The sequence below is a fragment of the Mobula hypostoma genome, chromosome 4 (genome assembly GCF_963921235.1).
Source record: "Mobula hypostoma chromosome 4, sMobHyp1.1, whole genome shotgun sequence".
NCBI classification, from domain to species: Eukaryota; Metazoa; Chordata; class Chondrichthyes; order Myliobatiformes; family Myliobatidae; genus Mobula; species Mobula hypostoma.
This window is the reverse complement of record NC_086100.1, coordinates 93379912-93392312: the sequence shown is the minus strand read 5'-3', so window position 1 is coordinate 93392312 and position 12401 is coordinate 93379912. Positions and strand designations below refer to the sequence as shown.

General features: G+C 43.6%; 1 protein-coding gene across 4 annotated transcripts in view; it reads left to right on the top strand.

Annotated features, from left to right (window-relative positions):
* Positions 1-12401, top strand: part of ryk (receptor like tyrosine kinase) — a 408854-nt gene that overhangs the window by 236426 nt on the left and 160027 nt on the right. For all 4 annotated transcript variants that reach the window (XR_010017706.1, XR_010017704.1, XR_010017705.1 and 1 more), the window contains exon 9: positions 553-678. Coding sequence is in view for 1 of the 4 variants with exons in the window: in XM_063046162.1 (XP_062902232.1) it covers positions 553-678 (126 nt within the window). In the remaining 3 variants the exon portion in view is untranslated. The remainder of the gene's footprint in view (positions 1-552; positions 679-12401) is intronic.

Here is a 12401-nt window from a genome sequence, read left to right as displayed (position 1 = left end):
ATCCCTTGACAACCTTGTTTATTGTCTGCAGGTTCACCTGTACTCCCTTTCTACTTACAGGGCCTCACTTTGTGTTTACTTTCCACTTGCCTGGTTTACTGGGCAATTTATATTCAAATAGTGTGATATGTTAAAAAGTGAATTAGTTGTATGCTGAGGTATTAATAAAAACTAACATCCCATTTTCTGGAGAATCTGCTAATATAACTCTGCTGTAAAATTCTGAGTCTTTTGGGTTGTTAACTGTGGTTTGCTTTTAGCTTAATGAGGGAGAGGAGGAGAGTGGTTGGAACCAGGGTCGGGGTGGTGGTCAAAGTTTGTTGGGTAGAATTGGTTAAAAAGCAAAGAATATGGGGAGGTGGATGGTGAGTGGATGTGGTGGTCATGGTTCCTTGGTGGGCAGATGGAGTAGGGGGTATCAAATCTGTTTTCCTCATTACTTGTTGGTGTCTCCAGCTACCTCGATTGTTGTTAAACACCATGCAATTAAACACCTTTGAGTTTTGAGTAAGTTAAATATGTAGAGTATTGGCCTTTACTTTTTCTTTCCAGGTTACCCAACACTCCGGATAGAAAAAAATGATCTTAAAAGTGTTACACTTGCAGAGGCAAAAGCTAAAGTGAAGGACATAGCTATCTCCAGAGAGAGGGTCACTCTCAAAGATGTTCTTCAGGAAGGTAATGAATTTAGGTGGATTTAAACTTTACAAGAAGAGTTTTTAAATTGATTTATCAACTTTACCATTTATTGTCATGGGCATATATCCACAGATTATAAATGTCTTGAAAATGAAATGCAGTACATCACAAACACAAATTTGCATAGCCTCATCATAACTTATACTGGACAGCAAATTTCTTTGTAAGTATTGCTTCCTCAAAAATTTTATGTGGTTCTCATAGATCACTTGAAGCTGAACACAAATATAATTTCAGACTACTTGTATTGGGTTGGAATTTGGAGAAACAAAAAACTAATTGAATAGAATGTTTTTAATTGCATAACAGTGCTGACACTTCGCAGTAGTTCAACTAAACTAAGCTAAAAATATATTGTTGATGATTTTCATTTGTACTCAGTGACCGAAGCTTCCAGCTGAAATGTCCAGCAATAATCAGCCAGCATTGATGGATTCCAGTCACACTGATACAGTTTCTCCATGAACGCAATGTCCTGGTGAAACCATTCACTATGCTTGTCAATCACAGTGGCAAGATTTACAGGAAAGAAGTCTAAATGGGAATGCAGAAAATGAATCTTCAGTGACATGTTGCACTTCATGATTTTGTATGCTTGAAGCATGTTGTCAACCAACTGCACATACTTTGGTGCTCTGTGGTTACCAAGAAAATTTTCAGCAACATCCTTAAATGCTTTCCATGCAATTTTCTTTGGTTCCACTAGAACATGCTGTATCCCAATAAATAAATAAATTTCTTCAAATAGCCTTTTATTGATGGCCACTGATTTGTCGACCAACAAATGCCTTCTTTAATCTTGGTATCAATTATCCTGGGAAACATCTCAAGTTTCGTAATCTTTCACCTTCCTTCTTTCAATGGTTCAGTGGTTCCATTTCATATCAGAGAATGTATACAATAATACGATCTGAAATTCTAACTCTCTGCACACAACCTCAAAACAGAAGAAAAATCCCAAAGAATGAATGGCATAAAAATGTTAGAAACCCAAAGCACCCTGACCCCATCCATGCTCAAGCAGCAGCAAGCAGCATCAACCCTCCTCCTCCTCCTGCTCCCCCCACTTATTTTAGCAGAAAGCATCAGCACTCCAATCACCCACCTTGCAAGCAACAACAAAGCCCAGAGACCTGTTCATCCCGACGGTTTGACAAACTTCACTAACAAGGGGGAGAGATATCACTCCTTCCACAGCGAGGGGGAATATAAACAGTTGCTGTTTCGATGTTCCAGCTCTCCGCGATGCTTCAGTTTGCGACACCAGCGAGAAATCGGGTACACAGGGCTGCACTCTGAAGGCGCTTGTCTTCAGGCCGATCCTGAAGATACCGAAAATGTGGCTGATCTCGAGCTCCAAGAACAGGAACACACCACCGTGCAGAACTCTGACAGGACTCTAGCCACCTTGAAAAGGAAAATAGATGCATCATTCATCACTTTCACAAATTTTTTTATAACCATCTGTTTTATATGAAGAAGAAGTAAACATATCTTTTTTGGGTGTACATGTGGCTTATGTGTCATACTTTTCTGCCCTGGAACCGACTGCTTTATGGAGGGCCAATCCTTTATAATGTAATGAGACTCTTTAGCATGGCTGTCCCAATTACAAATGAAACAAGGGGACTTGGTGTATCCGAGCTACATTCCTCCTAGTAGCACTGTTACTTTCAAATCAGAAGAGATGTTCCATTTGTAGTTGCTGTACTGTATGTGTTTCAACAGGACTTCCAAATGTTGGTAGTTTACTTTCATGTACTGAATAGCCGATTGGTGCTGATGGGTGGGCATCACCGATTGGTGCTGATGGGTGGGCATCACCGATTGGTGCTGATGGTTGGCCTTCGCCGATTGGTGCTGATGGGTGGGCATCGCCGATTGGTGCTGAAGGGTGGGCATCGCCGTTGTGTAGCAGCTCAGCTTTCAGGCTAAACACTGAAAAATCAATGAAAAGATTCCATTGCTGTGGGTGGTGCTGGCAACCAAAAGCATGCAGAGGCACACGTGGACAAGATAGAAAACTTTTCAGCTTACATTGTGAGCAACATTTTAATTTTTTCATTTCCTGTGACCCTGGATGCCTTCAAGCAGCTAATTTTGTGACCTCTAGCTTCGGCTCCAGCCTTGAGCATGATAACCAGCACCTCGAGGCCGAGACTTCACGTGCTGACACTGGACCTCTCAGTCTCCTCTTCTCCCGCCACCACTCTGCAATCCTGTGTCTCTCAGGCCCCACCGTCACCTCTTGGGTCTTTGGAGCCTCCATCTCCCACCGCACCTTCCCTGAATGTCCCAACCCTCCTCTCCCCTCTGATACCATCAGTTCTCTTCCCCCTTCTGATTCCAGTGCTCATCTATTCTGGGTCTTCACTATTCCATCTAACCTTCCCCTCTCTGAGGCAGAACTTTCTGTCCTCAGGAAGGGCCTCATCTTTATCCTGCTTTGCCCGTACCTCAGTAAGTTCCTCACCCAAAGGAATGTAGTCTGAGTTGGTCCTGAAGTGTTTCAGGTCAGTTTATTAACCCAATGGCAGTGGAAGTGACCAAAATAAATGGTATAAAAAAGAGAATAATGAGATAGTGATCATAGATCGTTCAGGTTCCTGTTCTTCGACCTTGATGGTTGTAATCTGAAGAGGACATGTTCTGTCTGAATGGTGAGGGTTTTTAATAATGGATGCCACCACCTTGAAAAAGGAATAAAGATTAATTTTATTTGTCACATTGAAACATTAAGAAACGCCTCATTTGCATCAGTGACCAGCACAGCCTGAAGTTGGGGCAGCCTGAAAGTGCTACCATTCTTTGTCACAGACATAACATGCCCACAACTTGCTTACCCTAACCCATATGTCTTTTGGAAAGTGGAGAGAAACCAGAGGACCCAGAAGAAACCCATGCAGTCAGGGGAAGAACAGGCAAACTCCTTACAGACTGTGGCAGGAATTAAACCCCAGCCTTCTTGTTGGTGGCACTGTAAATCGTTATGCTAGCTGCTCTGCTATTGTGCCACCCTATTGAAATGGAACTGTCTCTTGAAGATGCCCTTGATGGCAGGATGAGTTGAGTCTGTGATGGAACTGGCTGGGTCTGTAACCCTCAGCAGCCTGATATGATCCTGTGCATTAGAAGCTCCAGACCAGGCTATGACGGAACCAGTCAGAATGTTCTGCCCCGTATATTAGTATCGTAAACCAGTGAGTTTGTTATGTCTCCCCTCTCATTGTGAAACGGAGACACCTCTTTCTCCCTTATTAGAGAGAGAGAGAGAGAGAGAGCCTGTGGTATATCGAATACCGGGTGAATGAGTAGTTTTTGGGGTACTGCAAGTTTGTGTTTTTGCTGTTGCTTTGCTGCACGCTTGAGTGCTTGGAGGCAGGTGCCGATGTTTTTTTTCTGGTGGGGGGAGGGGGGGATGGTTGCTTGCTGCCTCTTACACGTGGGAGGGAAGGGAGCTATGGGGGGCGACTTTGGGGTCCTAACATTTAACTGTCATTCATTCTTTGGGAGCATTCCTGTTTTCGTGGATGGTTGCCAAGAAAAAGCATTTCAGGATGTATATTGTATACATTTCTCAGACATTAAATGCACCTTTGAAACCTTTAAAATTTCCGTGAAAGGACTCTTGGAAATTTGGAGGTTTGGGGACATACCAAATCTCCTCAGAGCCCTAAAGAAATATAGCCTCTGGTGTGCTTTCTTCATGATAGTTCACCCTTTCCTCTGCTGATCCCTCAATGCAGACTAGTGTGCGTTCTCCTGACCTTCCCTTCCTAAAGTTCAATCAATTCATTGGTCTTGCTGTTGAGTGTGGGGTTGTTGTTGTGACACGACTCAATCAGGTTGTCTTTCTCACTCTTTTATGTCTCCTTGTCACCATCTGATATGGTGACAGTGATGCCAGTGGCAAATTTATAGATGACATCTGAGCTGTGTAAATCATATGCTTTTCCTATCTCGGAGGTCTGGGTAATTTAAGAAACTGGACAGTCTTGAGTGCGGGAATCGCAGCTATGTTACCTTATCAACATATTTATATGAAGACTCTTTCGGCAGGATTGTGAATTTCCAGAATGTCAAACCCTCACCAACTGGTACATGCACTCTTCTTGTTGCTGCTGTCAGGGAGGAAGTACAGGAGCTTGAAGACCCACACTCAATGATTCAGCTCCTTCTAAGTTTCTCAAGTTTGCAAATGACCACCTGGATTTTTCATAATGCTTCTGGGACAGATGAGACAAAAGTTGAATATTTTGGCAGAAATACACACCAATATGTTTGGAGTACTGCACACCAAAACTGTGAAGCATGGTGGGAGGACTATCATGGTTTGGGGCTGCTTTGCTGCCTCAGGGACTGTGCAGCTTACAATTGTTGAGGGAACAATGAATTCACATTATATCAAGGCATTTTACAGGAGAATGTCAGGGTAGCGGCCTGTCCTCTGAAGCTTAATAGAAGTTGGATGATGCAATAAGACAATGATCTGAAATACAAGAGTAAATCAACAACAGAATGGTTTAAAAAAAAGAAAATTTGTGTTTTGGTATGCCTAAGTCAGAGTCCAGACCTTAACCCAATTGAAATGCTGTAGCATGAACTGAAACAGTTTTGTATGGAGGAATGGTCTAAAACTCCTCCGCGCTGTTGTGCAAGTCTGAGCAGCCGCTACAGGAAATGTTTGGTGGAGGTTTTTTCTGCTATAGGAGGTTCTACCAGTTATTAAATACAAGGGATCACATACTTTTTCCAACCTGGACTGTGAATGATTAAATTATTGTATTTAATAAAGACATGAAAAGTACAGTTATTTGTGTGTTACTAATTTAAGCAGATTGTGTTTGTCTATTATTGTGACAGACTACATTTTATGAATAATTGATGCAGAAAACCAGGTAATTGCAAAGGGTTCACAAACTTCTTCTTGCGGCTGTCCTATCTTTTGCCTGCCGAATGATTTGGAGTTCGTTAAGTTCCAGCACCAGCTCAGTTGTTAGGGACTTCGGAGATCTCCCTGTATACCCACATCCTGCAAGAGGAGCATTCATCTATCCTACCTGGCATCTCTACTGACCTAACTGAGCAGATATAATGAAGGGAAGGGAAAACAAAACAACCTTGAGCTTTTCTTTTCTTTGCTTTCTGTGAGTGAAGTCCCACTTCACTGAAGCCTGGAAGAGCTAACACCTCAAGATCTCCACTCTGACAGATGGCCGCTGCACTTGCCCCTGCCTTCCTTTAATTTGCTCTTGCTAATCAATGCCAAACACAGACTGGTCGATATTCAAAGCTGTATTACGCAGTGGTGACCCGCTGTCTTTCTTCTACTCGGGCAGTGGATCTAAATGAAATCCCCTCTTCTCAAACTTCCAATGTCTGGATTGGTCGCTGGTTGAAGCTCTGTTACACTGCTCCGACCTGCGACTGCCTTTTTTCTACTCGGGTAGAAGCCCCTTCCTCTCAAACATCCAGTGGCCACTTGTTGAAGCTGATACTGTAGTTTGAATTATGTGTTCCTTAGTCATTTCACAGGACAATCAGGGACTGGTGCCTACATTCTAAGGTCGTTTGGATTGGGTGCAACCTCTCATTCCAAAGAAACTATCTGTTCCCATTCTGTCCACTAAAACCGTCCATGACATTGTATTATCTCAACTTCTAAATTTTGTTCAGTATCTCTCATGGAACGTTAATGAAGTTCTTTTGACGGTCTGAATGTGCCAACAGTTTTCTCTTATCTATTCGAATTACAAAAACTCTTGACGATTTGTGTCAAATATGATTGATTACCCTTTCAAAAATCCACATTGACACTACACAGTCTTTTTGTTAAGTACCCCATTAGCACTCATCAAAGTATTTTCCTTGTTACTGGCCTGTAGTTCACTTCCTCTGCCTTGAATATTGAGGTTTTGATCTATGGGAACTGTTGTAAAATTGATGAAATTTTGGAAAATTGCAACCAGTACATCCTATTACCTCCATTGAATATTTTTCAGAATGTGGGGATGATTGTACGCCACATAAATAGGCCCGTTTGGCTGACCATGTCCTTACTTGACCATGATTGTGCTTTTGTTAAACGGCAGCTATGACGCATCTGCACTGCTTAGCCATGCCTGTGTTTACTTCATTTTTCAAAAGTCTTAGCTGGCAAAGTCCACTCTTCATGGACATTGTACAATTTACTAAACAATATTTAAGTTGTGGACTTGTAGACCCAGGTGGCACAAGTTCTGAGGTAGCTGATTTCAATTAAGTATTCTACCTGGTTGCCTAATTGAGAGATTAATCCTGTGAATAGTAGGGCTGTGGGTAGTGTTATGGAACAGAGGCGTCCAAGTGGATACAAGTAGATAGGGTGGTGAAGAAGGCATGTAGAATGCTGACCTTTGTCAGTCAGGGCATTGAATACGGAAGTTGGGAAGTTGTGTTGCAGTTTTATAAGACGTTGATGAGGCCACACTTGGAGTATTGAGTAACATTTGGTCTCTTTGTTATTACCAAGATGTAATTAAATGGAAACATATGCAGAAAAGGTTTACTAGGATGTTGCCTAGACTTGAGTTCTGAATTACAAGGACAAATAGTCTAGGTCTTTATTCCCAGAAGTGCAGGAAATGGAGGGATGACCTGAAAGAGGTATACATGGTCAGGAGGGACATAGACAGGGTTGAAAGCACATTCCTCCCCCCACCCAGGGAGGGATTGCAAAATAAAAGTTTAAGATCAGAGACAAAAGGTTTAAAAGGACCATCAGGGGCAGCTTCTTCGTGCGAAGGATGGGAACAAGCTACCAGAAATAGTAATTGAGGTGGATGCATTAGCAACATTCAAAAACATTCAAAAAGAATGAGTACATAGAGGTTTTGAGGATTATGGGCCAAACATAGATGGTTTGATGAGTTGGTTCAAATGGCTGTATTTTGCACGTCTGTGACTGTTAGGCGAGATAGTTAGCACTTTGTACTTCTTGAAAATGGAATGTCATACCATAAGAAATAGGAGCAGGAGTCAGCCTTTTGGCCTGTTGAGCTTGCTGCACCATTCAATAAGATCGTGGATAACCTGGACCGGGACTCAGCTCCACCTACCTGCTTCTTCTCCTTAATTCCCATACTGTACTAATTAAATTGTCTAATTAAATGAGATAGCCGCCACTGCTTCCCTAGGCAGAGAATTCCACAAATCTATTACACTCTGAGAAAAGCAATTCCTTTTCAACTCTGACCTAAATCTACTCCCCTGAATCATGAGTCCACGTCCCCTCATTTCATTCTCATAGAATAGTATAGCACGGTACAGGCCCTAAGGCCCATAATGTTGTGCCGACCCTCAAACCCTGCCTCCCATATAACCCATCACCTTAAATTCCTCCACATACCTGTCTAGCAGTCTCTTGAATTTCACGAGTGTATCTACCTCCACCACTGACTCAGGCAGTGCATTCCACACACCAACCATTCTCTGAGTAAAAAACCTTCCTCTAATATCCCCCTTCAACTTCCCACCCCTTACCCATGTCCTCTTGTATTGAGCAGTGGTGCCCTGGGGAAGAGGCACTGTCTATCCACTCTTATCTATTCCTCTTAATATCTTGTATACCTCTATCATGTCTCCTCTCATCTTCCTTCTCTCCAAAGAGTAAAGCCCTAGCTCCCTTAATCTCTGATCATAATGAAAACTCTCTAAACCAAGCAACAGGGAGGAGGAGATAGCAGCGCGCTGCATGTGCGCAGCCCTCTGGTGAAAATGATATCGTATCCGTTAAATAGGGGCCGTGGACAATTCTGATTTGATGGAGACAGACGTGAAAGCACAGAGGACATCTGGAGAAATTTCTGAAAACGCAGGTTCGCTGCTGTTGTTACTGCGCGATCGAATGGAAGGCCTCAAAATCCCCGGCTTTGCCTGCTGTTGGCGACCGAGATTGAGGCCGAATGGTTTGGTTAGCGATGGCGCTCTGTACTCGGTGTCGGATAGCTGATCGGAGGCTCGAAGTTTTCGGACGACGCAGAGTTGGACTGTGGTCAGGCATGGCAGGGAGAGTTTTTTTTCCTTCTCCCGTCTGCGTGAGATGTGGGACATTTGAGAGACTGAACTTTTTACTGTGCTCATGCACTGTTCTTCATCAAGTTATGGTATTGTTGCACTGATGTAACTATATGTTATAATTATGTGGTTTTGTTAGTTTTTTCAGTCTTGGTCTGTCCTGTGTTTTGTGATACCACACCGGAGGAAATATTGTATCATTTCTTAATGCATGCAGTACTAAATGACACTAAAAGAGGACTGCATGTCTTCATAATCTAAAAAATATCCTGGTAAATCTCCTCTGTATCCTTTCCAATGCTTCCACATCCTTCCCATAGTAAGACGACCAGAATTGGACACAGTACTCCAAGTGTGGCCTAACCAGTTTTACAGAGCTGCATCATTACATCGCAACTCTTAAACTCTATCCCTCGACTTATGAAAGCTAACACCCCATAAGCTTTCTTAACTACCCTATCTACCTATGAGGCAACTTTCAATGATCTGTGGACATGTACCCCCAGATCCCTCTGCTCCTCCACATTACCAAGTATCCTGCCATTTACTTTGTACTCTGCCTTGGAGTTTGTCCTTCCAAAGTGTACCACCTCACACTTCTCCAGGTTGAACTCCATCTGCCACTTCTCAGCCCACTTCTGCATCCTATCAATGTCTCTCTGCAATCTTTGACAATGCTCTACACTGTCTACAACACCACCAGCCTTTGTGTCATCTGCAAACTTGCCAACCCACCCTTCTACCCCCACATCCAGGTCGTTAATAAAAATCACGAAAAGTAGAGGTCCCAGAACCAATCCTTGTGGGACACCACTAGTCACAACCCTCCAATTCGAATGTACTCCCTGCACCACGACCCTTTGCTTTCTGCAGGCAAGCCAGTTCTGTATCCACCTGGCCAAACTTCCCTGGATCCCATGCCTTCTGACTTTCTGAATAAGCCTACCATGTGGATGCTTGCCAAATGCCTTACTAAAATCCATGTAGATCACACATCTTCTGCACTACCCTTATCTATATGCCTGGTCACTTCCTGAAAGAACTCGCATGATCTGCCCTTCACAAAGCCATGCTGACTGTCCCTGATCAGACCATGATTCCCTAAATGCCCACAGATCCTATCTCTAAGAATCTTTTCCAACAGCTTTCCCACCACAGACGTAAGGCTCACTGGTCTATAATTACCCAGACTATCCCTACTAACTTTTTTGAACAAGGGAACAGCATTCGCCTCCCTCCAATCCTCTGGTACCATTCCCGTGGACAACGAGGACATAAAGATCCTAGCCAGAGGCTCAGCAATCTCTTCCCTCGCCTCGTGGAGCAGCCTGGGGAATATTCCGTCAGGCCCCGGGGACTTATCCGTCCTAATGTATTTTAACAACTCCAACACCTCCTCTCCCTTAATATCAACATGCTCCAGAACATCAACTTCACTCATATTGTCCTCACCATCATGAAGTTCCCTCTCATTGGTGAATACCGAAGAGAAGTGTTTATTGAGGACCTCGCTCACTTTCACAACTTCCAGGCACATCTTCCCACCTTTATCTCTAATCGGTCCTACCTTCACTCCTGTCATCCGTTTTTTCTTCACATAATTGAAGAATGCCTTGGGGTTTTCCTTTACCCTACTCGCCAAGGCCTTCGCATGCCCCCTTCTTGCTCTTCTCAGCCCCTTCTTAAGCTCCTTTCTTGCTTCCTTATATTCCTCAATAGACCCATCTGATCCTTGCTTCCTGAACCTTGTGTATGCTGCCTTCTTCCACCTGACTAGATTTTCCACCTCACTTGTCACCCATGGTTCCTTCACCCTACCATTCTTTATCTTCCTCACCAGGACAAATTTATCCCTAACATCCTGCAAGAGATCTCTAAACATCGACCACATGTCCATAGTGCATTTCCCTACAAAAACATCATCCCAATTCACACCTGCGAGTTCTAGCCATATAGCCTCATAATTTGCCCTTCCCCAATTAAAAATGTTCCTGTCCTCTCTGATTCGATCCTTTTCCATGATAATGCTAAAGGCCAGGGAGCGGTGGTCACTGTCCCCCAGATGCTCACCCACTGAGAGATCTGTGACCTGACCTGGTTCGTTACCTAATACTAGATCTGGTATGGCGTTCCCCCTCGTCGGTCTGTCAACGTACTGTGACAGGAATCTGTCCTGGACACACTTAACAAACTCTGCCCCATCTAAACCCTTGGAACTAATCAGGTGCCAATCAATATTAGGGAAGTTAAAGTCACCCATGATAACAACCCTGTTATTTTTGCACCTTTCCAAAATCTGCCTCCCAATCTGCTCTTCGGTATCTCTGCTGCTACCAGGGGGCCTATAGAATAATCCCAATAGAGTAACTGCTCCCTTCCTGTTCCTGACTTCCACCCATACTGACACTAAAGAGGATCCTGCTACATTACCCACCCTTTCTGTAGCTGTAATAGTATCCCTGACCAGTAATGCCACCCCTCCTCCCCTTTTCCCCCCTCTCTATCCCTGTTAAAGCACTGAAATCCAGGAATATTGAGAATCCATTCCTGCTGTGATGCCAGCCAAGTCTCTGTAATGGCCACTACATCATAATTCCATGTATGTATCCAAGCTCTCAGTTCATCACCTTTGTTCCTGATGCTTCTTGCATTGAAGTCCATGCACTTTAGCCCTTCTACCTTACTACCTTTACACCCTTTATTCTGCTTTTCTTTTCTCAAAGCTTCTCTATGTGTTAAATCTGGCTTCACTCCATGCATTTCTTTCACTGCTCTGTCGCTGCGCATCCCATCGGTAACCATATAATGTTATATGTTTCCATAAGATCCCCTTATTCTTCTGAATTCCACCATATATAGTGCCAGGAGACACAATCTATTCTCATAGGCTAACTCCCTCATCTCTGGAATCCATCTGGTGAACTTCATCTGTATCTGCACAGCCTCCAAAACCTATATTCCGTCTGGGTAGCCTCCAACGTGATGGCATGAACATCGACTTCTCTAACTTCCGCAAATGCCCCACCTCCCCCTCGTACCCCATCTGTTACTTATTTTTATACACACATTCTTTCTCTCACGCTCCTTTTTCTCCCTCTGTCCCTCTGAATATACCCCTTGCCCATCCTCTGGGTCCCCCCCCCACCGACTTTCTTCCCGGACTTCCTGTCCCATGATCCTCTCGTATCCCTTTTGCCTATCACCTGTCCAGCTCTTGGCTCCATCCCTCCCCCTCCTGTCTTCTCCTATCATTTTGGAAATCCCCTTCCCCCTCCAACTTTCAAATCCCTTACTCACTCTTCCTTCAGTTAGTACTGACGAAGGGTCTCGGCCTGAAACGTCGACTGCACCTCTTCCTAGAGATGCTGCTTGGCCTGCTGCGTTCACCAGCAACTTTTATGTGTGTTGCTTGAATTTCCAGCATCTGCAGTATTCCTGTTGTTGCGTTTTTAAAAACCTATATATCTTTGCTTAAAAAAGGAGATTAGAACTGCACACACCAGTACCATGTGGCCTCACCAGTATTACATGGTATAATTGCAGCATAACCACCCTGCTGTGCACCTGTAAACCAACGTTTTGTACCAGAAAACCAACCTTTTGGGGATAAAAAGAGCAACTCTAAAAATCTGAACTATAAGACAAAA